At 43.8% G+C, this 24,375-nt stretch overlaps 2 protein-coding genes across 2 annotated transcripts; both read right to left on the bottom strand.

Annotated features, from left to right (window-relative positions):
* Positions 1–707: 707 nt before the first annotated feature.
* On the bottom strand, positions 708–6,989 carry rnf25 (ring finger protein 25). The gene is made up of 10 exons (XM_072693416.1): positions 6,942–6,989; positions 6,403–6,474; positions 6,216–6,312; positions 5,928–5,995; positions 5,772–5,841; positions 5,603–5,674; positions 5,235–5,381; positions 3,267–3,356; positions 2,730–2,867; positions 708–1,620 (listed from the first exon to the last, which is right to left on the bottom strand). The coding sequence occupies exons 1-10, from the start codon at positions 6,956–6,958 to the stop codon at positions 817–819; spliced, it is 1,575 nt and encodes a 524-aa protein (XP_072549517.1). The 5' UTR covers positions 6,959–6,989; the 3' UTR covers positions 708–816.
* Positions 6,990–9,236: 2,247 nt separating this feature from the next.
* Positions 9,237–23,187, bottom strand: LOC140573841 (ras-related protein Rab-35). The gene is made up of 7 exons (XM_072693428.1): positions 23,059–23,187; positions 17,875–18,674; positions 13,669–13,719; positions 12,549–12,672; positions 11,630–11,754; positions 11,285–11,409; positions 9,237–9,829 (listed from the first exon to the last, which is right to left on the bottom strand). Exons 2-7 carry the CDS (start codon positions 17,927–17,929, stop codon positions 9,680–9,682), a joined length of 630 nt encoding a protein of 209 aa, XP_072549529.1. The 5' UTR covers positions 17,930–18,674; positions 23,059–23,187; the 3' UTR covers positions 9,237–9,679.
* Positions 23,188–24,375: the final 1,188 nt, after the last annotated feature.

Genomic DNA, 24,375 nt, shown 5'->3' with positions numbered 1-24,375 from the left:
GACGTGCGCGCGCAAACACATACACACGCCCCCTGTAGAGACATGGATGCTGGATAGGGGAGCTGAGGAGGATGAGGTGGGATGAGGAGGATGAGGTGGGATGAGGGTTCATGCTGATCATCCAACATCCTGACCTTGTGCCTGAACGCAATCAAATCCTCACAGCAATGCTCCTCCAGAATCTAGTAGAAAGCCTCCTTCCCTGGACAGTAGAGACAGACACACTACCTGGACGTGCAAGTATTGGATTTGATTGCATTCAGGGATAAGAGAGCTCGTGAGGTCAGGATGGATGATCACCTCGCCACTCCACCTCACCCCCAAAGATCTGGACGGAGCACCATCCTTTATACCCCTCTAGCCCACCCCTGGCATTAAGGGGGCACGGTGCCAATTGGTTCTTGTTTACTATCTAGTCCTATTCTATTGGCAATACTTCTTTCCAGGGACTAGACAAGCTGTGTGTTTGTACATTTGCAGAACTGTAGCTAAATGCACTCATTAGAAGGGGTGTCCACAAACTTTTGGACGAATAGTTTAGCAATGTTTCTTAAGTTTCTGACCGTGTAGTTGATTTCTGCTCTGACTAAAGTGCTTTTGTTTATAGATTAGATTAGATTAGAGTGTGTGTGTGTGTGTGTGTGTGTGTGTGTGTGTGTGTGTGTGTGTGTGTGTACCAAGCAGAAATACACAGACGCACAGTTCACTGCAGTTCATGTGGAGTATTTTATTATGGACACCGTTATAACCAAAGTACAGCTGGTAAACCAGGGAGGGAGGCGTCTTTTCTGTCTGCGCTCCTCCCCTCTCCCACTGTCAGAGAACCCCTTCCTTCTTAAATTCAGTTTCAGTTTTCGGATGAATCCCCTTTCCAGTCCCTCTATAAAGCCCACCTCCTCGGTGATGCTGACTAAACCCTCCACCTCGAGCTCTGTGCCCTCGCCCGCCTCGGTGGTGGTACATACCGGCAGCACTATCCCACTGGTTCGAGCCTCTGGGGGTTCTTTCATGCCACTGCAAGTACGGTGGCCCTCTTGGGCCGTACCTTCGCCCCCGGTCTCGGCGGCCTCTCTGTTGTTGTCCGTCCGTTACAACCGTCTGAGCGCCGTCGTCTGGGACGTTCGAGTTCGTCTGGCTTATCTGCTGTTCTCGCTTGTCTCCTGAAGTGTCCCGTTGGCTTGTGCCCACACTTTCCTCACCTGCTGGTTTTCCAGACGGGCCGGTCTGGTCGCCGTCAGCTTTGGGCTCGGGCGAATGTCCTCGTTCTGTGCTTTCTGCCGGCAGGTCGTTGTTCTGTGGGAGTAAACTGTTCTGGATGAGGTTCTGGCTGCTGTCCGCTGAGGAGATGCCCAGTTTGGCAAGGTGTTCAACTACAGGTGGAGGAATTCCGTGAGACGGGGGTCCGCTCCTGCCGCCTCCTCTCCCTCTCCCTCTCCGACTTCCTCTAAACTCCCAGTGTTGTCTCCTGCCATGGGGAGCTCTGCGCTGTGAGTGGGTCGAACCGTGCTGGGCTTGAGGGGTGGGGGTCTGACTGGGGCACTCGAGGGGAACAGAAGGCAAAGGCCGGCTGGATTCAGGATTTGGAACTTCGGGGAAGGTGCCGTCTGAGTCAACAGGGGCCTTAGAGACAAAAGTAGACACATGTAGATTACAAATAAGACAGAAACTTGCAATAATTTGACTAAATAAATAAATAAAGACATTGAAGACATGTTTGGTGTTCAGAATCTACCTTTCTTTAGTATTACACTGGAGTTATAAGGATAACATAGCCAACAAGTAATGGAGGTCATAGGAGGTCTGTTTTATACCTCTGATGGGGGTCCCAACGCTGTATAACACATTATTGTCTATAAACATGGCGTCTGTATGGCTGCCAGTGCTGTTTTTAATATTGAGGGTGTTTTTAGATTGTTGTATAACTGCTGAACAGGACTTATTATTCATATTATTAGGCTAAGGATTCTCCACAAGGGGGCACTATTAGAACTCCACTAGTTTCTGAGGCTTTTTGTAATAATATACATTCCTCAACTGCAGGGGGAGCCAAAGAGCAAAATGCACCAATTCTCGTCTCAGGCTGCGATCACGCTGGGTTTTGTCGTATGAAATCCCATATTGCAACTGGTGAATTTCTTGTACCCGACATCCAGACAAACTTTAATGCCAAGTTGGTGAACTTTGACGCACAAATGAAAAACCCCGACCAACAGAGCTGCGGCTCTGGCTGTGCGACCTATGACAACCTAGGACAGTCTCTGCTATGTTAATTGCCACCACAACAGATCTGACCAGCCTACCACCAGCGAAGGCCGCCTGTGAGATCTGGGAGCAGCAAGATGTTAACAGCAGATCCTCTAAGTCCTGTAAGTTGTGAGGTGGGGCCTCCCTGAACATCAATGAAGCTTAGTTGGCCACTGGTAGGTACTGACCACTGCATACTGGGAAAAGCCACCAGCCACCAGACCTGCCTGATGTTTTGGAGATGTTCTGACCCAAAGTGTCTCAGATTCCTACGCTTGCCCATTTTTCCCAGCTTCTACACCACCACCACCTTCAAGAACTGACTGTTTCTTCACTTGCTGGCTGACAGATCCATCCTAATGTTCTGGCTGATTGGTGTAAGTGTGCATTACTCGTTAGCTACATTAGCCTCGTAGCTCCAGCGCAAAACTAAAGACCCAAACTTATTGATTATATTGAAATTTGACTACATTTTCAGGACTTACGTCATTAATGTGTATAAGGAAGCGATTCGACTCCGCCTCCGGATCAATGACTCCGCCTTTCTCTTTCTGACGTTCCAGAATCATCTGGAGACTTTCCCACTTCCTTTTAAACTCGGCACCCGCAGCTTCATCTTCCTGCTGCGGGAGAGAGAACGACAGCGTTTCAAAAACAAGCACAAGTACAACATGCGCACGTGACCCACTGAAACACGCGCTGGCGTTCGGCCCTCCAGCCGGACTGGGCTCCGGCATCTCAGCAAGCTAAGGCTACGGGATTACACACACTGTACAGGACAATGCTGCAGTGTTGCAGTTCACTGCTTGGCACGGCACACAAGAGTGACTTTGTCTGCGTGACATTTCCAACAGTGACAAAATGCCCCCCAAACACACACACACACACACACACACACACACACACACACACACACACACACTCCCTCCCTCTCCCTCTCCCTCCCTCACACACACACCCAGGCCCGCTGAGTCCCTGTAGGTGTGAACTGGACGGAGGCTGCAGAGTCGACGTGTCTGTACCTGAGGGAAGTCCGGCGCAGGTGATGAAAGCAGGGTGTTCACGTCGTACGACAGCGGCTCTCGGCACACAGGGCAAACGACAGACAGCTCCTGTACAAACGTTTTAATGTAAATACAATAATGTTGTTATTGTATTAGAAACACACATTCACGTCATTATTGGGTATAAATGACCACATCATGCACTGGATCCTCGTATCTCCTCATATCACATTTCTGTGAATGAGAATCTGGCAGCTGTATTTTACACTGACTTCCATGTGGCGATGCAAGAGCGTCACGGACTCTCTTTAAAAGATGTGGAGGAAGTTCCTTACAGCACGGTTTGTCCTTCAGTTTAACTCATGAAGTCTCCAAGCGACTTACACGTCCCAGGACAGTCTGTGAACGTGTGTACATGCTAAAACAGCAGCTAATTTTACTGGGGTATATTTTGTTATATTGTATATTAATTCAAACACATTAATAAAAAGTCATATCTTACACAGAACCAGTTCGAAACTCATGTCTAGAAGAAAGGATTAAATAAAAGTGATACATTTGCTGTGATTTGAACTCTAAATTAAATTATTATTAAACTAAATTATTTACAGAAGTCATGTGACCCCCATCACTATAAGAAGTGATTGAGTTCTTACTGGTTACGTTTTGTAACTACACAAACACTACTGTTCAAAAATCTTGGAATCGCTGTGTTCAACAATATACAACCACTATGACGGCAGATCCATGAACGAAAGGATTCACACACTTGTATTACGCACCTTCACAAGTCTAACGAATCTCATATATTCAGTGAGGATAACATGTAAGACATGCCCTGAATAATAAAGAGTGCTACAGATCATCACATTGGTATGAAAATAAATTAATCACAGAAAATTACAGTACATCAGCTTTCCGTAAATATTGTCTTGCAGCTGCAAAAATATATAAAATATGTGAAATATTGAATAACGAGGTTTATTTTAGCTTTTAATCAGAATTGCTTTAGTAGTATTTGTATATTTGTAAGCAAACCAGCTTACGGTCAAACATTTGCTTATTTCTAATTGACTGGTGTAATTTCTATGTAAATATAAAGTAATCAATATTCCAACAAATGTCATTAATTTAAATAAAAAATTAAAAAAATCTAAAGATTTAAGTAAGTATTTGTTATAGGTTCTGGATCAGAAAGCATGGTTAGGCCACTTAAGTGGTTCCCACTTCCAGGCAGTTGCTAGGTTGTTGCTACTTGGTTGCTATGGTATACCAGGTGGTTGTTATGGGATTGCTTAGCAGGGGTGCTGTATGGGGTGGGGGAGTTAGATGGGGGTTAGAATAATTCAGGGGTCCTAAAATGCATTAATTGATCATTCATGGGGCCCAAACTCCCTGCCCCCCTGTTGCTAAGTGATTGCTAGACCAATGCTGTAGTGTTGCAAGGTGGCTGCAAGGCAGCTGCTATGGCATCCCAGGTGGGTACTAAAAGGTTGCTCTGTGGTTGCTATGGTAAATAGGGCAGGGGCACGAATTTTGCACACCATTCAGTGTCTGTAAGAAAGCGTAATTGGGAAGTCCAATCAAAAAGCTGTAAAATCAAATGTTTGTAAAACCCCCTTTACAAAACCACAGCAGCCGACTCTGGACACAGCATGGGTTCCGGTGGATGTAGAGTGTTTGAGGCGAAAAGGCAAATTTCGGGTGAACCCCTCCTTTAAGCAGTCAGGCCTCGCTCAGGTCTGTTTTGTAGGAGCTCTGGCTTATTTTCCTTTCACTTCTCAATTTCGGTTTTAGTTCCCAGACCAGAACTACCACATCAACACCACATTTAGAAATACGGAATCAGGAGGATGTCCAGTCCGGCCCTTAAATGCCCCGATACCTCATCCTAAACAGGAAACGGTCGATAGGAGAAGCGGTACTGAACCAACACACTCCATCACCCTGATCCTACAGTTACACACTCCCATGCACACGGCCCACCTCCTCCTCTGCTCGGTCTCGGCTCTTGTCCTCTTCCAGCTCCCTCTCCCGCTCCCTCAGCTCCACCTCAGAGTGGGTGATGTAGCGGCCCAGGCAGTGAGAGTGAAAGTAGTGGTAGCAGCTCGTCTTGGTGAACACCTCGCCTTCCTGTCAGAACAAAAAAAATTGAATTGAAGTATTTATTACATTTATTTTTATAGAATTAGAAGTAGAATTTTTATTTATTCATCTCGAAATATTCACACAGCTTAAACGCCAGTTGGCATTAAAGGTAAATACCTTTTTTATCCATTAATTAATTAATTAATTAATACAAAAATAAATAAAACACATGCCTCCAGTGATGTGTAACCTAAATAATGCATTACCTTAAACCCATACAGACAGATGACACAGTTCCCATGGGGAATATTGCTCTCGGTCAGGATCTCTTTGGCTTTCTGCAGAGGAGATAAACAGGGGGTAAACGTGGCTGATAATGAGGGACTGAAATCTGAGGGCTGAGATCCGGTTCAGAGACTGAGAGACAGCACAGACCTCAATGAGCTGATACAGTACTGGCATCCCCAGGTATGACTCTGCCTCCATCTGCAAGCTCTGCTGTAAACTGTGGAGGGGGGACAGATTAATGGCACCGCACTTAATGAAGCAAGCTCAGAAAACAGGATAAGCACCTTAAAAAAGGATAAGCACCTGAGCAACTTGTCATCCGAGAGGCCTCGTGGGTTGTGTATAGAGATGCAGGGAGGAGAAGACGGGTACTGAAAGCAAACGAGACGAGACACATCCAGGTCTGATTAGACGAGCTAGGTTTTGGATGGGAACTGGACTGGGAATACTGGAGCTGGTAATGGGTACTGGGTACTGGGTAATGGTTAATGGTATTTATTCTAATGATTACTCTATTGATTTGTCAACACGTCCACACTGTACTGTAGATCTACTCGATCAGGAAGCTGAAGATATAGATTCAACACATGCCTCTGAGTCCAGGTCCAGTGTCAGAGTGAGACGGACAAACTGGGACAGGCAGTCCTCTCCGGTGGACGGGTGAAGGACCAGGCTGACCTGCAACCCTCTGAAGAGAAACGGCCACATGGTCAAGCCTCATATTTAGGATGATGTTAGTAGATACGCAGACTGAGCATCAGGTGCAGGCAGAACTCACCCGTCATCCTTCTGAGTGAATCTCAGTTCATCCAGGTAGATGGACTGCAGCACCTCTATTTCACACAGGGCACTGCCAAGCAACACACACACACACACACACACACACACACACACACACACACACACACACACACACACACACACACACACTCAGTGAGAATGCTGCACTATTTAAGGTGGAAGGGGAAATCCCTCCTCTAATTCTATTAATTCTCTTTCCTACAGACACCTGACCGGTCAGACCCAACTCCGCGCTCCTCTACATGCTAAGGGCAGTGTGTGTGGTCAGGACTCAGCGCTGCAGCCGGACTAAAGAGGGTGTTTGTGGGGAAGTGTCTGACTCAGCTCCGCGGCAGAGCTCTGCTGCTAACTCCGCTAACTCCGCTGTCCACGCCGCTGTAGCTCCTAATACCCAACCGCAGTGTGTGTGGAGAGTCGGAGGAACCTCCTAAACCTGAACTTCTCGCTCCGAGTGACAGAAATCAGGGACCTGATCCGGCAACAGCGATCTAATCACACCCGACCTCCTCTACTCACTCGCTCTCCGCCGCCATGGCCCGCTGTCCGTCCCCTAACCGGCCCGGAAACCGCAGCCCAAAAAAGAACAGTTCCGCCGAGCAAGCGCAGCAGCTGAGCCTTCAGATTATTATTATTATTAGTAGTAGTAGAAGTAGTAATAATCTTTAGTAATCTTAGAAATAACTATAGTTAAGCCTTGTTAATATTATTATTATGATTATTATTATTATTATTATTAGTAGTAGTAGTAGTAGTAGTAATAATATTTAGTAATCTTAGAAATAACTATAGTTAAGCCTTGTTAATATTATTATTATTATTATTATTATTAGTAGTAGTAGTAGTAGTAGTAGTAATAATCCTTAGTAATCTTAGAAATAACTAATTAAGCCTTGTTAATATTATTATTATTATTAGTAGTAGTAGTAGTAGTAATAATATTTAGTAATCTTAGAAATAACTATAGTTAAGCCTTGTTAATATTATTATTATTATTATTAGTAGTAGTAGTAGTAGTAGTAGTAGTAGTAATAATCCTTAGTAATCTTAGAAATAACTAATTAAGCCTTGTTAATATTATTATTATTATTAGTAGTAGTAGTAGTAGTAATAATATTTAGTAATCTTAGAAATAACTAATTAAGCCTTGTTAATATTATTATTATGATTATTATTATTAGTAGTAGTAGTAGTAGTAATCTTTAGTAATCTTAGAAATAACTAATTAAGCCTTGTTAATATTATTATTATGATTATTATTATTATTATTAGTAGTAGTAGTAGTAGTAATAATCCTTAGTAATCTTAGAAATAACTAATTAAGCCTTGTTAATATTATTATTATGATTATTATTATTATTAGTAGTAGTAGTAGTAGTAGTAATAATCTTTAGTAATCTTAGAAATAACTATAATTAAGCCTTGTTAATATTATTATTATGATTATTATTATTATTATTAGTAGTAGTAGTAGTAGTAATAATCCTTAGTAATCTTAGAAATAACTAATTAAGCCTTGTTAATATTATTATTATTAGTAGTAGTAGTAATAATCTTTAGTAATCTTAGAAATAACTATAATTAAGCCTTGTTAATATTATTATTATTAGTAGTAGTAGTAGTAGTAATAATCTTTAGTAATCTTAGAAATAACTAATTAAGCCTTGTTAATATTATTATTAGTAGTAGTAGTAGTAATCACTATAATTAAGCCTTGTTAATATTATGTACATTTATGGCATTAAGCTGACGCTCTTATCCAGAGCGACTTACAAGGTTACTGGTATTACAGAGGTGGGCCAATGCAGTGTTAGGAGTCTTGCCCAAGGACTCTTATTGATGTAGCACAGCATAGTCACCCAGACTGGGAATCAAACCCCAGTCTCCCACATGGTATCATAACTCACTGGAAGGCAGTGGTATTATCTGTTGTGCCACACCAACCACCATTATTATTATTATTATTATTATTATTAGTAGTAGTAGTAGTAGTAGTAGTAGTAGTCATAATACATAGTATGCACACAATACACTTTTAATGTTATTAATGTATAATATTATTATGATTTATCTGCTTTTGAATTTAATCATAATCATTACTGCATGAACAACATTGATAGTAGCAGTAGTAATAAGCGCATTACTTGTTCCCACATTAACAAGCTTATACTACAGTTGTATCCACTTATTACTGTGGTGATATGATCATATCATGATCATAACTATATGAACAATGTTGATAGCAGCGATAATAGTAATTCTAATAATCACCACGACTAAAATAGTGTAAAGATAATGCTGTGTGTCACCTTTATTACTGTGAACAATACTGACAATAGTTATAATAACAGTAAAATAAGTATGATCATAACTATTATTAATGATTGCAGTTATACTCACGGCATTATTATTAAAGTTCTTCTTTACTGGACAGAGGTTAAGACAGGGTGCGCCAAAGTAACAAGTCTCAGAAGACCTGTAAAGCAGGCTGGACCTTCAGAACTGGGTTTTATGAAATTTCACCAGGAGCTTTAAGCTTTAACAGTAATCACACTCTGAGGTTATACAGAGGTTTGTGTCCAGCTTCTCACAGTTGGGTCTGGTGAAGGTGAAGGTCTGGAAGAGTTGTGAGAGACGGGTCGAGAGTCGTGTGTTTAAAAAGAGGAGACTGGTGGGAGGCCAAGTTCAGGGTTTGTTGGCGCCCTACGCCTAGCCTCTCCTGCTGTAAACTAGATCACCACACGGCCTCTCGTGGTCAGCGATCCTTTTATGACGAACTGAGCTGACAGGACAAAGTAAAGGACAAAAGACGTGTTTTAAAAGTTGCATTTTTATTTTATTGCTATTTATTAATTTGGACACATGACTTGGCTCATCAACACTTTTTATTTGACATGATGGAACAGATGTTTTCCATGGATGAACCACAGCAGAACACTTGAGTTTCAGGTCTGTTAGTGTCTTCCCTTAATTAGACGTCTAAGGAGTGTGTAATACCGGTCAATTCCCTTTAGTAATAAAACGACAGACAGACAAGAAAAAAAGGACAAAGAAATTCGGCACTTAATAGTGGCTTTCTGTTTCTATGCCATGTTCTCCGTTTCAGTGCAAAGTTAAGCAAACCATTTTCTTCTCTGCAGAATGTGCCAGCTGACTGGAGGTGCTGAACCCTTCCCTCTCTCAAACTCTCGCTCTCTCCTTCCCTCTCTCTCTCTCTCTCTCTCTCTCTCTCTCTCTCGCGCTCTTCCCACAGTTTCTCAGCAGCATTTCTTCCCTCTCTTTCTCCTGTCGCGGTCTCTGTGAGAGTTTATGTGAACCGTGTCCTTCTCTCTCTCGCGCTCTTTCTCCGCTCGGCTCTGGCTCTGTTTCTTTGCCCGTAGGACCATGTGGGTGAAGGCCATGAACATCTGCACAGAGGGCAACAATCATACTCGCAACACATATCATACATTAAAATATCAAATAAATAAATATCATAAATAAACATAAATAATAATAATTTACCACATTTTAGTAATTATAACATACACTAAAAAGACAAAAGTATTGGGACACCTGCTCATTCACTGTTTCTTCTGAAATCAAGGCTATTAAAAAGAGTGGATCCTGCTTCTGTTGGAGTAACTGTCTCTCCTGTCCAGGGAAGAAGACTTTCTACTAGACTTTGGAGGATCATTGCTGTGAGGATTTGACTCCCCAACTTATCCCAAAAGTACTGGATGGAGCTCCACCATCCATCAGTCCAGAGAACACGGTTCTTCCACTGCTCCACAGCTCAATGCTGGAGGCCTATAAACCCCTCTAGCCCACGCCTGTGTCCTATTCTATTGGCAGCACTTCTCTGCAGGGACTAGGCAAGCTGTGTCTGTGTGCGCATTTGCACATCTGCCTCAGCAATAGGTGCAAGTTAAAGTAGTTGAATGTACTCATTAGAAGGGGTGTCCACAAACATTTGGACACAGTGTATTACTTATCCCACATGTAGATTAGTGTCTGCATTTTTTGCACTGGAGCTACAAGACGGAGACTTCAGACACCAACATGTTTTTTAGCTGTTTGACTACATTTGTGGTACATCCTAAACTCCGCCCACCCTCACACTGGCTGATATTTACTAATTAGGCGGTTCAGGTTAAAGTAAACTCATTCTGAGTCGTTTTTACCCAACCCCCCCCACCCCCCACCCCCAATTTTAGACTTAGAGCCAATTACCCAACCCAATTTATTAGTACTATCCCAGTCACATGCAATGCTCCCGACACTGGGAGAGTGATGACGGACACATATGCAACCAGCCACCGGCTCTTTTTTTTTTTAAACTACCGCCAGGTAACCAACGCACTCAGAGGAAAGAGACCGGTACCCAGCTCTGATGCATCGGCTAGCTGACGCCAATGCTGGCCAGCATCACACTGAAGTGATATGGGGAGAGAAAGGGCCATCTAGCCACCCAGAGAACAAGGCCAATTGTGCTCTCTCTGGCTCCGGCTGCTGAAGGCAAGCCGCATCTTCCGTGCCCACTGAAGGGTCTGGGCAGATGAAAGGCTATATTTGTGTTGTAGTCATGGCGACGCATTGTTCCTTTTACCACCACTGTTCAGAAATATGAGTTCTCTAGAATAAACCTAGAATATAACTTCACACCTAACCACACTGACTCTGTTTACACCTCAAACACTGAACTACGCAGAACGTCCCTTCAAGACACCAAGCACCAGCTACTTCCTCAGGGTGACGATGATTAGCTTTTAGCAGATATTGTCTCTGAATTGAGAAATTGAGCTTTTACGTCTTTAAAAGTTAGTTTAAGCCTTAATGAGATCACTGTGCATGGCGCAGTCACAATTTAAACATAGGATTACCTCTTCTACATTAATATTCTCTTTAGCGCTGGTCTCGAATACTCTGACTCCCACTGATTCCCCAAAGCGCATGGCATCCTGGGTGTCCACTTGCTTCTTGGACGGGTCATCGTTCTTGTTCCCAACTGGAAAAAGAGCAAAGAGGTTGAGCAGAGGGCTGAGCCGAGGCATTCAAATGCAAATACACATCGTCGGACTGAGGCCCTCTGTGACTGCGCTGCCTGTCGCACAGTGTGCATGGCGTGTGCTGTGCCCCAGTCGTCCTTAACTGAAGGATCTGCCTGGGTGCTCTCTTCGGCTTCAGTCTCGTGTAAGAGAACATGGTGAGGTGTTGTGGAAACTCACCTAAAATTTTACAGACATTGTCGCAGTTCTGGGAGATCTCGCTCAACCATCGCTTGACGTTAACAAACGATTCAGGATTTGTGACGTCGTAAACAATAATGACCCCGTGGGTGTTTCGGTAATACCTGTGTGAGAAGAAAAACAAACCAGGATCCAGGATTAAGGCGACAGTTCGGCACAGAAATCAAACTTAACCATCACATATTTCCAATAATTTCCTATATGTCCAAATGTTTGTGGACACCCCCTCTAATGAATGCATTCAGCTACTTTAAGTTGCAGCCACTGGCCAACTGGAGCAGATTAACATGAACCTATTGGCAGCTCGTCTAATGCCAGGCGTGGGTTAGGATGGTATGAAGCCCCCCAGCATTGAGTTGTGGAGCAGTGAGAAACTCTGGGGTTCTCTGGAATGATGGTGGAGCTCCATCCAATACTTCTGGGATGAGTTAAATTATTTTTTTCCTCCCCATTTTTAGCTCAGCCAATTAACCCACCGACCCACTCATCCGTTGCAATGCCTCCCAGCAATAGAAGTGTTATGGGGAGGAGTGCTCTCTCAGGTTCCGGCTGCTGATGGCGAAGCAGCGTGACTAGTCTGCTGAGCTACCTGGGGCCACCTCACTAATGCTCTTGTTGCTGAATGCAATCAAATCTTCAAAGCAATGCTCTAAAATCTAGTAAAAGCCTTTTTTTCTCTGCACAGTAGAAACAGTTACTCCATCAAAAGCAGGATACACTCTTTTTAATACCCTTGACTTCAGAAGAGACAATTAATGAGCAGGTGTCCCAATACTTTTGTCCATATAGTGTCCATTCCATTGTAATGTAAAAACTAGCGCTTTAAGCTTTGTATGTGCACTGTGTGCTTGTGCTGTGAGCGTTGCGGTATCCCACGTGTACTCTGATCAGTGCGTACGTGGAAGTGATGGTTCGGAATCTCTCCTGTCCAGCTGTGTCCCAGATTTGGAGTTTTACTCTCTCTCCGTCAATCTCTACCGTCCGGATTTTAAAGTCCACCCCAATAGTGGTTATATAGCTTCCTATAGAAGACAGAAACAAACACAGGACGTCATTAGATCAGCACGTACTGCATAAATGCACACAGACACATACACTTTATAGGGACTGCAGCCCATCTGTTGGTGTACAGTTTAGTGCACAGTGACCATCATCAGTTTCTGACCACAGAGCTGCTCTTGACTGGCTAGCAGGAACACGGAGCGTGTAAAAACCTCAGCACTGCTGCTGGGCCTCATTTACTCATAGCAGCAACACACACACACACACACACACACACACACACACACACACACACACACACATACACACACACACACACACACACACACTACAATAAACACTGCCAGTGGTGAAAATGAACTGACATGCAGATGAGCTATGGTCTGTATAAACTGTATAACTGTATAAACTAAGCAGGTACTAATATGACAAATTATTTTATCTTAATATATAAGTTTAAATATCTAAATAAATGGGGGGGGGGGTGTAAATAAATACAATTATATATATATAAATATTAAATAATAAGATAAGATAATCTTTTATTAGTCCCACAGTGGGGAAATTCTCAGTGTCACAGCAGAAAGGAATAGCAAGACACTCTGTAATTTATTTATCTACGTTTTTGTAACTCTGTATATAAAATATAAATAAGAAGTAAAAAAAGCAATAACAATATTATTAACAGGCTTATTGCAAATGACTCTTAATTGCACGTGGGGGGGGGGGGGTACATCGTATTTTTACAAAGAGGGACATCTGTTCCCTGAACATGTGTGTGTAGTTTAATATATAAAATATATAATTTAAAATATAATATAATAATATAATGTAAAATATATAATTATATTACACAAACAAATAACTGAAGTTATGGAACAAAAATCATAATAAATCAATAACAATTAATTCATATAAAAATCAGATTTTGTTACAAGAGTCAAAAAAATAAATCACTAGGAGAAAATATAGTTTACTACATTAAATCTGCACTGATGAGGTCACCAGAAACTCACCCGAAAAGGAGTTGTCTGCGAACCGCAGCAGTAGACTGCTCTTCCCAACATCTGCAAAACAAGAGAGAGGCGAAGAGGTTTCAGGGTCTGAGAACATTGTTCCAGATTACAGTCCTCAGAGCACTCCACCTATTCCACCGGGCCAAAGAAGCAGCGCAGTTACGAAAGAAATGAGACCAGAACCTCTTGACTTTATTTGGGGAGTGTGCAGCACATACGAGGACTCACGCCACTCACCAAGACAAACGCAGGCTGTATCAGTCAGCTACTGAACGGTCAGTTCTTGAAGGTGATGAAGGTGTGGAAGCAGGAAAAATGGACAAGCTTAAGAATCTCAGACACTTTGACAAGAACCAAACTGTGATGTTCTAGAGGGGTCAGACTGGGTCAGAACATCTCCAGAACATCAGGCAGGTCTTGTGGGGAGTTCCCAGTATGCAGTTTTCAACAAATAAATAAAGCAAGCAGTGTGTGTGTGTGTGGGTGTGTGTAATCACAGGACTCCGCCCGGTCCAGTTTACAACAGGGAAGCATTCCTTAAAATGAACTCGTACTCCTAGAGGTTCACACACTTTTTCTGACCAAGATATTCAGATATTCACTCATAGGGTTCCCTTTATCTAGGTTTTTGGGATTAGATGAAGATCTGATCACACTTCAATTATATACATCTCTCTCTCTCTCTCTCTAATTTATATTATATATATATATATATATAATACTAGCAGTTTATTTGGAATTTAGGGGAAATGTGCATGGTTTATGAAATATGTATGTATGTATGTATGTATATATATATATATATATATATATATATATATACATATATATATATATATATACACACACACATTATTTATACATTATACACACACACACATATGTGTGTATAATGTATAAATAATGTGTATATACACACACACACACACACATATATATATATATATATATATATATATATATATATATATGTTTTGGGGTTTTTTTTAATGTAAGCTTTCTGTGGTGGCGCTGTATGTGCATGGTCGGAGGAAACAAGCTCTACTGTTATTATTACAGAATGATGTGAACAGTTGCACAATTGGCATAGGGTGGAGTTCTGGGCCACAGAAGGGAGGTTTGTAAAGCTCTATTTAAAGTATGAGGGCCCCACTGTGGTTAATGAGCACCACAGCTCTGGGGATAAAGCTGTCGGCAGGTCTCGTTGTGCTGCTTCTGATAATTCACTGGGGCCCCTAAAGCTTACAGAGCCGGTGAAGCTTACTGCAGTAATATCACCAACCTTTCAATACTGACACTAAACATGCAGCAGCCTCTGAGACGTAGAACAGTAATATTTACTGTAATATCGGCCAGACTTAGACAACAAGCTGCTGTTCATCCTCTGCTCCGGTGTATACGGTTCCTCCTTATTCTAATTCTAACTAATTCTGCACAACACAAACATACACTATATAGACAAAAGTATTGGGACACCTGCTCATTCATTGTTTCTTCTGAAATCAGGTGTGTGGGTGAGTATATAAAAAGAGCTGATCCTGCTTTTGTTGGAGTAGCTGTCTCTACTGTCCAGGGAAGAAGGCTTTCTGCTAGACTTTGGAGGAGCATTGCTGTGGGATTTGATTGCATTCAGCGACTAGAGTGAAAAGCACAGTTCTTCCACTGCTCCACTGCTCAATGCTGGGGGGCTTTATACCCCTCAAGCCCACATCTGGCATTAGGCAGCATGGTGCCAATAGGTTCATATTTGTTTATCTGCTCCAGACAGTCCTATTCTATTGTTAGTACATCTCTAAATGGACTAGACAAGCAGAGTGTGCAACTTAAAAAGTGGCTGAAAGCACTCTTTAGAAGGGGCTGTCCACAAACATTTGGACAAAGTGTAATTAATCTAACTGAATTGGGGTGAATTTGCAATTCTTACTGAAATCTGTATCAAACAGAGTTACAGCTGCAGGGTTAGGGTGGAGCTTTTGGCAACCAAGTCCAGCAACTAACCGGTGACGCTCTTTAAACACTGTCTAAAGACAAAGCAAACTCTTAGCTAACAGACACTCTGTACTCCCATATTCTCTCACACACACACACACACACACACACACACACACACACACACACACACACACACACACACACTGTTTAAACCCAACGGGATGCCAAACCAACCACCTATTAATCTCCACCAGGAGACAGGCCTTTAAACACACATACACTACATGTCCAAATGTTTGTGGACACCTCTTTTAATGAATGCATTCAGCTACTTTAAGTTGCACCCATTGCTGACACAGATGTGCAAATGCACACACACAGCTTGTCTAGTCCCTGTAGAGAAGAAGTACTGCCAATAGAATAGGACTCTCTGGAGCAGATAATCATGAACCTATTGGCACCATGCTGCCTAATAATGCCAGGCCTAGAGGGGTATAAAGCCCCCCAGCAGCATTGAGCTGTAGAGCAGTGGATCTCTAGAATGGTGAAATGTGGAGCTCCACCCAGTACTTAATACTTAAAAGTTCATTTATAAGAAAATTGGGTTTTATTGAAAACAGTGACTGCGTCATTCTGAACAGTCAGGAGGGGTAAATGATTTACACAAGCTTTCCTGCTCCACCCATCTCCACACTTCAAGCTTTCCTTCAGCTCCAAGTTAACTGTAACTATGAGTCATTAGTGCAACACTCAGAACCTGGTCTCACACACACACACACACACACACACACGTTTCACTTCAGCTTTTTCAGCTTGCGGTTCTTGTGGCGTTTCTCAACAAAGTCCTAAAATCCCATTTAGTCACAAACCTGGTTAGGAAGTGTTTTTTGTTTGTTTTTTAAACAGGAGGTGCACTCGTATGACCTTTACACAAACCAAACAAGCAGAAGCAGTGGAGAATTGGGGTGGTAGGGTGGGTGTTTAAATATCATCTCTAAATACGGCAAGACATTTGTTCAATACATAATTTGTCAAGTTTATCATTTTGGGGATTAATAAAGAAAACTTCTAGAAATGTTTCTATTAAAAATGAAGGTTAAGCTGTAAACACTTTTGTCATACCTTCTTAAAATATTACTGCGGTGCACAAGTAGCGCAGGCGGTTTTGTGTTTATGTGGCTTTCGGGCTGGGTATCGCCACCGATTTCCCGGATCGATTCGATTCCAATTCACAAGGTCTCAATTCAATTCGATTTCTGATTCGATTCAATATCGATTCATTTAAGGACGTTTCACCACAGCACAGGCTGTGTACCAGCTAACTGAGGCTCAGATCCACCGTTTAGAGGATAAAGCCTCATATCTGAGAGCACAGAGTCGAGGGACGGCCTTAAGAGGGTTAGTGTTCCACTGTTTCTAGACTCATTTAGTCGACTGGTTTATCCAGGTTTGCTTGCTCTCCCTTTAACTTGAACTCAGCACTTTGCAAAAAGAAAAACTACGTTGGCTTGAGTTTTGTCCCCCCACCTGTTTTCAGAGTGACATCACTAATCAGTGAGCTCCCGCAGTGACCCCACCCTGCAGCTCTTATAAATGCACATGGGGCAATGAGCTTTTTATTTAACACATCAGACACGTCGTAATTTTGAACTAGCGTCTTCATTTGAAGTCCGACCCTAGTACATATGATTTGTTTTCCTTAATCCAATTAACCAGCTCTAATTCTGACGACACTCAGGACTATATACTCAGACACGCTGTATTATGACTTATCACAATACTGATGATAACTCATCATACTGCTCAACTCAAGATCGTAAAATCTACTTTTTAACCTAGCTTTTGTGATCATTTTGACCCAGATTGAGCCTAAGCCAAGATTTCCACCTGCCAAGAATCCAAGAAATCCAGCGTCACCGTAGTTTAGTCCTAGCCTAGGCTTAATCAAAGCACATGAATGCCAATGAGCATGACGAGACTTAATTTGCCTTATGTGACATTCCACGTCCTGCGATGTGACTATTGCACATGCACACATTGCGATGATGATGCGGAGACGATTTATTGGGCAGCCTTAATTTAAGTGATCGCTTAGGCTAATGGATTGGATTGGATCATACCCATACAGATTCTGGATGTGGGATTGTCGAACCCCTAGTTTCTGAGCCCTGCTGTGTATCAAAAGTGAAATTCTGAAAAACGTAAGATCTGATTCTGAATCTTCGTATCACTGGTAGTTTATAATGATAGCGTTAAAACCAGAAGGGTACTAACTGGAGTCTCCAATGATGAGCAGCTTGAAGAGATGGTTGTAGTCCTTCCCAGCCATTCTGCTTTTATCCGTCCCAGTAAACGTGTCCAAGATAAACAAGCGTATACAGCGAACACCCCGTCGCAGCTTTCTGGCCCTCTTCAGTGACAACAGTCGCTTCACATTAAAAAGGAAGGAGCTTTGGCTGAAGCATTATATAAAACACGCATCCGAGTGTCTTTCCAGTTGATTTCAGATTTCCAGTATGATCCAAGTGATTACAGTTCAAATCCACCAGCTCATTTGTGTATGATCACAGGTGGGCAACCTTTACACTCCATTAGTTCAATCTATATCCAGTGCAGGTTTGTTAGTTTTGCCAGTAAAATGCAAAAAAAAGGTCTCAGCTCTGCTCCTGACGGCCCAACAGAAAGGCGGAGGTCCCCTTTTCAACACGACCTCGGCCCGTTTGAACCAGAACCGATGTGGACTGTTCTTATTGCTGCTGAGACTGATGATTATAGACGTCCTCAGTGTTGCGATTCAGCATCAAGTAGCAGTAAGCAGTAATCTGTGCAAATCTGTGCTCATTTGTCCAGATCATCAGTACTCAGGGGTGAGTTATGTGGTGAGAAAACACGCTGTAAACAGTGAGATGAGATGAGCCGTTAGAGCAAAGCTGCTGATTTCGTCTTAATCCCGCTAACAGGGCCAAGTCTCCCATGCCATTTGACTCTCCCAGGGGTTTGTGTTTCTCCTGTCTCCCGCATACGACTGCTCATAAGACGTGAAGTGTCCAGTCCTGATGTCCAGGGCCTCGCTCCTGAAATGACAAGGAACACCAAACCATTAAAACTGAGGAGTTACTCCTTCAGGAGCACAGACACACAAAAACAAAAGCTGGGGCCGGACATGAGAAGAGATAAGACCATTCACTCGACTCGGCGTGCTCAGATATGAGACTTTACCCTCTAAACTAACCCTGTGTTAGTTGAGCCCCAGTTAGCTGGAACACGCACTGATTAACTAAGGACGCTACGAGTCCAAACACAGCTGACCTGGTCTTTAAGAGTTTAAATAATGAACCAAAAAAAAGGAAATATGAATATTTATTCAACTGTGTCCCGATTTATCAAATTTCCCACTGCTAATCATCCCAGCCCAGAGAAACACAGAACACAATGGAGAGGCAGGGAGAATAAGACAATAAATGACCCATCTGCTCGGAGTCATCAGAAATCATGGGCATGCAGAGGCAACCCCCGGCACTTCCATCCCAACAGCTGTGGTGCTAAATTTACCGTAACCCTCAGGCTCTAAACACACTCTCCTCATTCACACACACACAGCTACAGACATTATGCAAGGCCTACTGAAGTGGATGGCATCTCAGGGGTGGTCAATAGATCATCAGTATCGGTATGAGGGTTGCAATATTCTGGGAATTTTTAACGTTGGGAATTTTCAAAGCTAAAGGTGAGAAACTTATATATAGCTGGTAAAGAAATAACATACTGAAGCATAATCTTGGCTAAAATAATTAGATATGATACCAAAACGGTTGAATAGCAAAGCTGCTCTTCAATCCCAGACACATGGCACATTACACACTGCAGGGCTATTGAAAAGACCACACCTCCAGCATTCACTGTCCATTCCTCCATCCCATGTACAGCATATGTCCAGATGATTTCTAGAAACCTGACACATGAATTAATAATAAGTATTATTTCTTGGTTACAGAAATAATAAAGTCCCATATATATATTATTTTTTCCCCTTTTCTTAAAAGTTCCCGAGCAAAAGTTCCCATTGAAAGATAGCGGTAACTTACTGGAAATTTTCCACCCCTTCACAACTCTACTCTTAGATTTACCGTAACCCTCAGGGTCTTAACACACCCTCCCTACTCACATACACACCTACAGACTTGCAGACAAGGCCTACTGAAGGAGATAGCATCTCAGTATCATCAGCACTGGTATAGCTCTACTGACGGGTATTAAACCCATGATGTTCCTGCTTTTTAATTCTATTCTGTGTGTTTTTAACTAACTGAAGTTCAGTGGGTGACTGATCTGAAAGAAAAACATTAAATCCATTAAATCTGAAAGGTTTTCTTTCCTTTCTGAAAATGTGCTGTGTACAGTATAGTGATATTCCAATCCCACTGCTCAGAACTGTTCACAGTGGTGGTGGATGGACCCAGAGGCCTCGAGAAGCTCCCTCACAGAAAGTTAATACACACGTTGGGGATAAATCACCTGATGCCGGAGATACATTGTACAAACTCCAAAAAAGCCCAACCAAAACAAGCTAGGTCACATTTAAAAGACAAGACTATCATTAACTATATACTTAATTACCATCAGATACTGTAATATCACAGTAATAAATCTGATCAATACTGCTGAACCTAGTCTACACCATATGGACAAAAGTATTGGGACACCTGCGCATTCACTGTTTCTTCTGAAATCAAGGCTATTAAAAAGAGTTGATCCTGCTTCTGTTGGAGGAACTGTCTCTACTGTCCAGAGAAGGAGGCTTTCTTCTAGATTTGGAGTAAGGCATTGCTGTGAGGATTTGATTGCATTCAGCGACAAGAGCGTTAGAGAGGTCAGGATGTTAGATGATGATCACCACCCCACCTCATCATCATCATCATCATCAGAGAACACCGTTCCTCCACTGCTCCACAGCTCACTGCAGCTAGACCCCTCCAGCCCACGCCTGGCTTTAGGTCAGCAATGGGTGCAACTTCAAGTTGCTGAAAATATACATTAGGAGGGGTGTCCACAAACATTTGGACATATAGTGTAGCTGTTATTATCTGTAACCTGTTTCTTTTAAATCAGTATTTACCTTAATTACTGAGATCATATAAGCTATATGGGTGCTCCTTAAAGGACACTTCTACTGCAAAACGTCCGCGAAGGAGCTCTTAAAAGGTTTGCGAGGGAGCTTCCGGAAGGTTGTGAGGGAGTTCCTAGAGGTCTGCAAGGGAGCTTTCAGAGGTTGTGAGGTTGCGAGGGAGCTTTCGGAGGTTGTGAGGTTGTGAGGGAGTTTTCGGAGGTTGTGAGGGAGTTCTTAGAGGTTTGCGAGGGAGCTTTCTGAGGTTGTGAGGTTGCGAGGGAGTTTTCGGAGGTTGTGAGGTTGCGAGGGAGCTTTCTGAGGTTGTGAGGTTGCGAGGGAGTTTTCGGAGGTTGTGAGGTTGCGAGGGAGTTTTCGGAGGTTGTGAGGTTGCGAGGGAGCTTTCTGAGGTTGTGAGGTTGCGAGGGAGCTTTCTGAGGTTGTGAGGTTGCAAGGGAGCTTTCTGAGGTTGTGAGGTTGCGAGGGAGTTTTCAGAGGTTGTGAGGTTGCGAGGGAGCTTTCGGAGGTTGTGAGGTTGCGAGGGAGCTTTCTGAGGTTGTGAGGTTGCGAGGGAGCTTTCAGAGGTTAGTGAGGTTGCGAGGGAGCTTTCAGAGGTTAGTGAGGTTGCGAGGGAGCTTTCAGAGGTTAGTGAGGTTGCGAGGGAGCTTTCAGAGGTTAGTGAGGTTGCGAGGGAGCTTTCAGAGGTTAGTGAGGGAGTTCCCAGAGGTTTGCGAGGGAGCTTTCTGAAGTTGCGAGGGAGCTTTCTGAGGTTGTGAGGTTTGCGAGGGAGCTTTCTGAGGTTTGTGAGGGAGCTTTCTGAGGTTGTGAGGGAGCTTTCAGAGGTTTGTGAGGGAGCTTTCTGAGGTTGTGAGGTTGCGAGGGAGCTTTCTGAGGTTTGTGAGGGAGCTTTCTGAGGTTGTGAGGTTGCAAGGGAGCTTTCAGAGGTTAGTGAGGGAGTTCTTAGGAGGCTGTGAGGTTGCGAGGGAGCTTTCAGAGGTTTGTGAGGGAGTTCCCAGAGGTTTGCGAGGGAGCTTTCTGAGGTTGCGAGGTTTGCGAGGGAGCTTTCTGAGGTTGCGAGGTTTGCGAGGGAGCTTTCTGAGGTTGTGAGGTTGCGAGGGAGCTTTCTGAGGTTGTGAGGGAGTTTCCAGAGGTTGTGAGGGAGCTTTCTGAGGTTGTGAGGGAGTTTTCAGAGGTTTTCAAAGGAGTTCTTAGGAGGTTGTGAGGTTGCGAAGGAGCTTTCCGACATCTCATGAACAATTCTGACGCTGTACGTCTCAACACCCTACACACTGTCCCCCAAACTGCACAAAAAACCCACCCAGGCCCACCAAACTGAAAGTAAGGAGTATAAATGAGGCGACTGCGTGAAACTATCCAGCACTTTCCACAAAAACAGGAAGGGGAGGGCTTTTTCCTGAACACGGCCCTGTCAGTTTGGGCTGGTCTGCATCGAAAAGCGCCCAACCTGCGTTAGAGAGGGGGGCAGAGTACGGCACAAGGTGTAAAGTGACGTCTAGACGGAAAAAGAGAAGAATCACAATAATAATAATAACAATAACAGCAGTAATAAATCATCCAGAACAATCTGCACTAACTGACTCTGTTACACAACTGCCTGAGAGCTGCCAGGAAATCCAGAGAAAACTGAAAGTGAAATCTCAGATACCTGAGACTGACCTGACCGTCTGACCACATACTCACCTTCACACGGACCTGTCAGGGGGGGAGCCGAGGGGGGGAGATGGGGGGGAGTTGGGGGGAGCTGGGGGGAGATGGAGAAGCAGTGCTGCTCTGTTTTGAGGTCGTTAGGACTAATTTTAGCACAAAAAACAAGCGATTCATCCATTTAAACGACACATAAACACGGTTTCCAGCGCCCTGGTAGGATGACATGGCCCAATTACAGAGAAATCCCGCAGCTGGAGATCCAGACACCTCACTAAACTTTCCCTAATCTAGTAAAACCCCAATTTGTCACTAAAAACGACCTGGAAATGAAGCCCTGCTGTCGTTGTTTACTTGCGAGCTAATCTCCAGCCCTGAACCCCAAACACTATCCTCACCCCTCCACCTCACCCCTCGCTCTGTATCTAACTATATAACTACCTAACAGCTCGCTAAGACAGCCAAGATCCCCAAACACCCCCAAACTCCCCCAAAAGACCCTGAAAACCAGCTTTCGGGACATTTGGGCGAGCCCGGCTCAGCGTCAGGCTAAGCTACTCAGCTAGCTACTAGCGTTCACCGCCGCTTCCCACCTGATCACTTTATCACAAGACCCAAATCAGCGGCCCGTAAACCCACACCCCGACCCGCTTCACCCCTCGCTGACATCTACACGGAACCGTCCTTACCATTCAGAGAGCTACACCGGTCAGCCCCCTCTCCGCTAGGCCGTTTAATCGGGGAGAGAGAGGCGGCGGTTTCTTTCTCGAGCCTCCAGCTTCAGGAATAAATGTCTTGGGAAAGTTCCGAGTGTCCGGCTCACAGCGCGCCGCGCGCCGTGTCCGCCAGGGGGCGACAAAACGCGCTTCCACTAATTAAAGGGGAATTCCGCTCACACGTTGTTTTTAATGAGCCGAGGTGAGGCTGGCCAATATTATATGGACAGTAATTGGGATTGTCCTGTAATAATATCTTCATCATAGCAAATATATTTAGATAAAATATCTGTGAACTGAAAATAAAGGTAAAGGTGCATGTCCTCCACACACACACACACACACACACTCCAGCACCTGGGGGGCAGAGAGGGTAAAGGGCCTTGCACAAGGGCCCAACAGTGGCAGCTTGCCGAGCCCGGGAATCGAACCCACAACCCTGTTATGAACAGCCTACCATGGACAAGGTGAGGTAAAAGGTAAAGGTGCACGTATTTGTCACTGTACCTCCGCATTTAACCCATCTGTGGCAGTGAGTACACACACACACACAGAGCGGAGCAGAGAGGGTAAAGGGCCTTGCTCAAGGGCCCAACAGTGGCAGCTTGCCGAGCCCGGGTATCGAACCCACAACCCTGTTATCAACAGCCCGGCGCTCTAACCGCTGAGCCACCACTGCCCCAATAATCATAATAACTAATAACTAAAATACAGCCTACCATGGACAAGGTGAGGTAAAAGGTAAAGGTGCACGTATTTGTCACTGCACCTCTGCATTTAACCCATCTGTGGTAGTGAACTAGGGGCAGTGAGTACACACACACACACCCGGAGCGGTGGGCAGCCAACTCCAGCACCCATGGAGCAGAGAGGGTAAAGGGCCTTGCTCAAGGGCCCAACAATGGCAGCTTGCCGAGCCCGGGAATCGAACCCACAACCCTGTTATCGAAAGCCCGGAGCTCTAACCGCTCAAACTGGTTGACCAGCATATGGTTTATTTTCATATGCGCGGGTGGTTTAGCTGTCTACCAGCATGACCAAAATGCCTGGGATTGACAACCGGCATAGCCCTGTTTGGCCGAACACTCAAATATTTCTTTCCTCTTGTATGGCCAGTGTTTCAACCACTTTGACCATCAAATACCAGCATCTTTTAACAAGACCAGGCACTAAGGTTTCTGCCTGAGGCACGAGCAGGACGGCCGACATCAGGCTGCAGTGAGCGGAGGACCACCATCGCTGGACTGTTGAAGACCAGAGAGGCGTAGCCTGGTCTGATGAATGTGGATT

Source organism: Salminus brasiliensis, chromosome 12 (assembly GCF_030463535.1).
Source record: "Salminus brasiliensis chromosome 12, fSalBra1.hap2, whole genome shotgun sequence".
Lineage (NCBI taxonomy): Eukaryota > Metazoa > Chordata > Actinopteri > Characiformes > Bryconidae > Salminus > Salminus brasiliensis.
This window is presented reverse-complemented; position numbering and strand designations above follow the sequence as displayed.

Bases quoted from the DNA above. Each gene is read 5' to 3' on its own strand.
- rnf25 (XM_072693416.1), bottom strand. The intron at 5,996-6,215 runs GCATGTGTTGAA...GTTTGCTTTCAG, and splicing joins CACTGGACCTGGACTCAGAG to TACCCGTCTTCTCCTCCCTG. The intron at 5,842-5,927 runs GTGCTTATCCTT...CCCCCTCCACAG, and splicing joins TCGGATGACAAGTTGCTCAG to TTTACAGCAGAGCTTGCAGA.
- LOC140573841 (XM_072693428.1), bottom strand. From the start codon at position 17,929: ATGGCTGGGAAGGACTACAACCATCTCTTCAAGCTGCTCATCATTGGA. The intron at 11,755-12,548 runs GTACGCACTGAT...CTTCTCACACAG, and splicing joins TTCCGAACCATCACTTCCAC to GTATTACCGAAACACCCACG. The intron at 9,830-11,284 runs GTAATCCTATGT...CCCTCTGTGCAG, and splicing joins AGAATATTAATGTAGAAGAG to ATGTTCATGGCCTTCACCCA.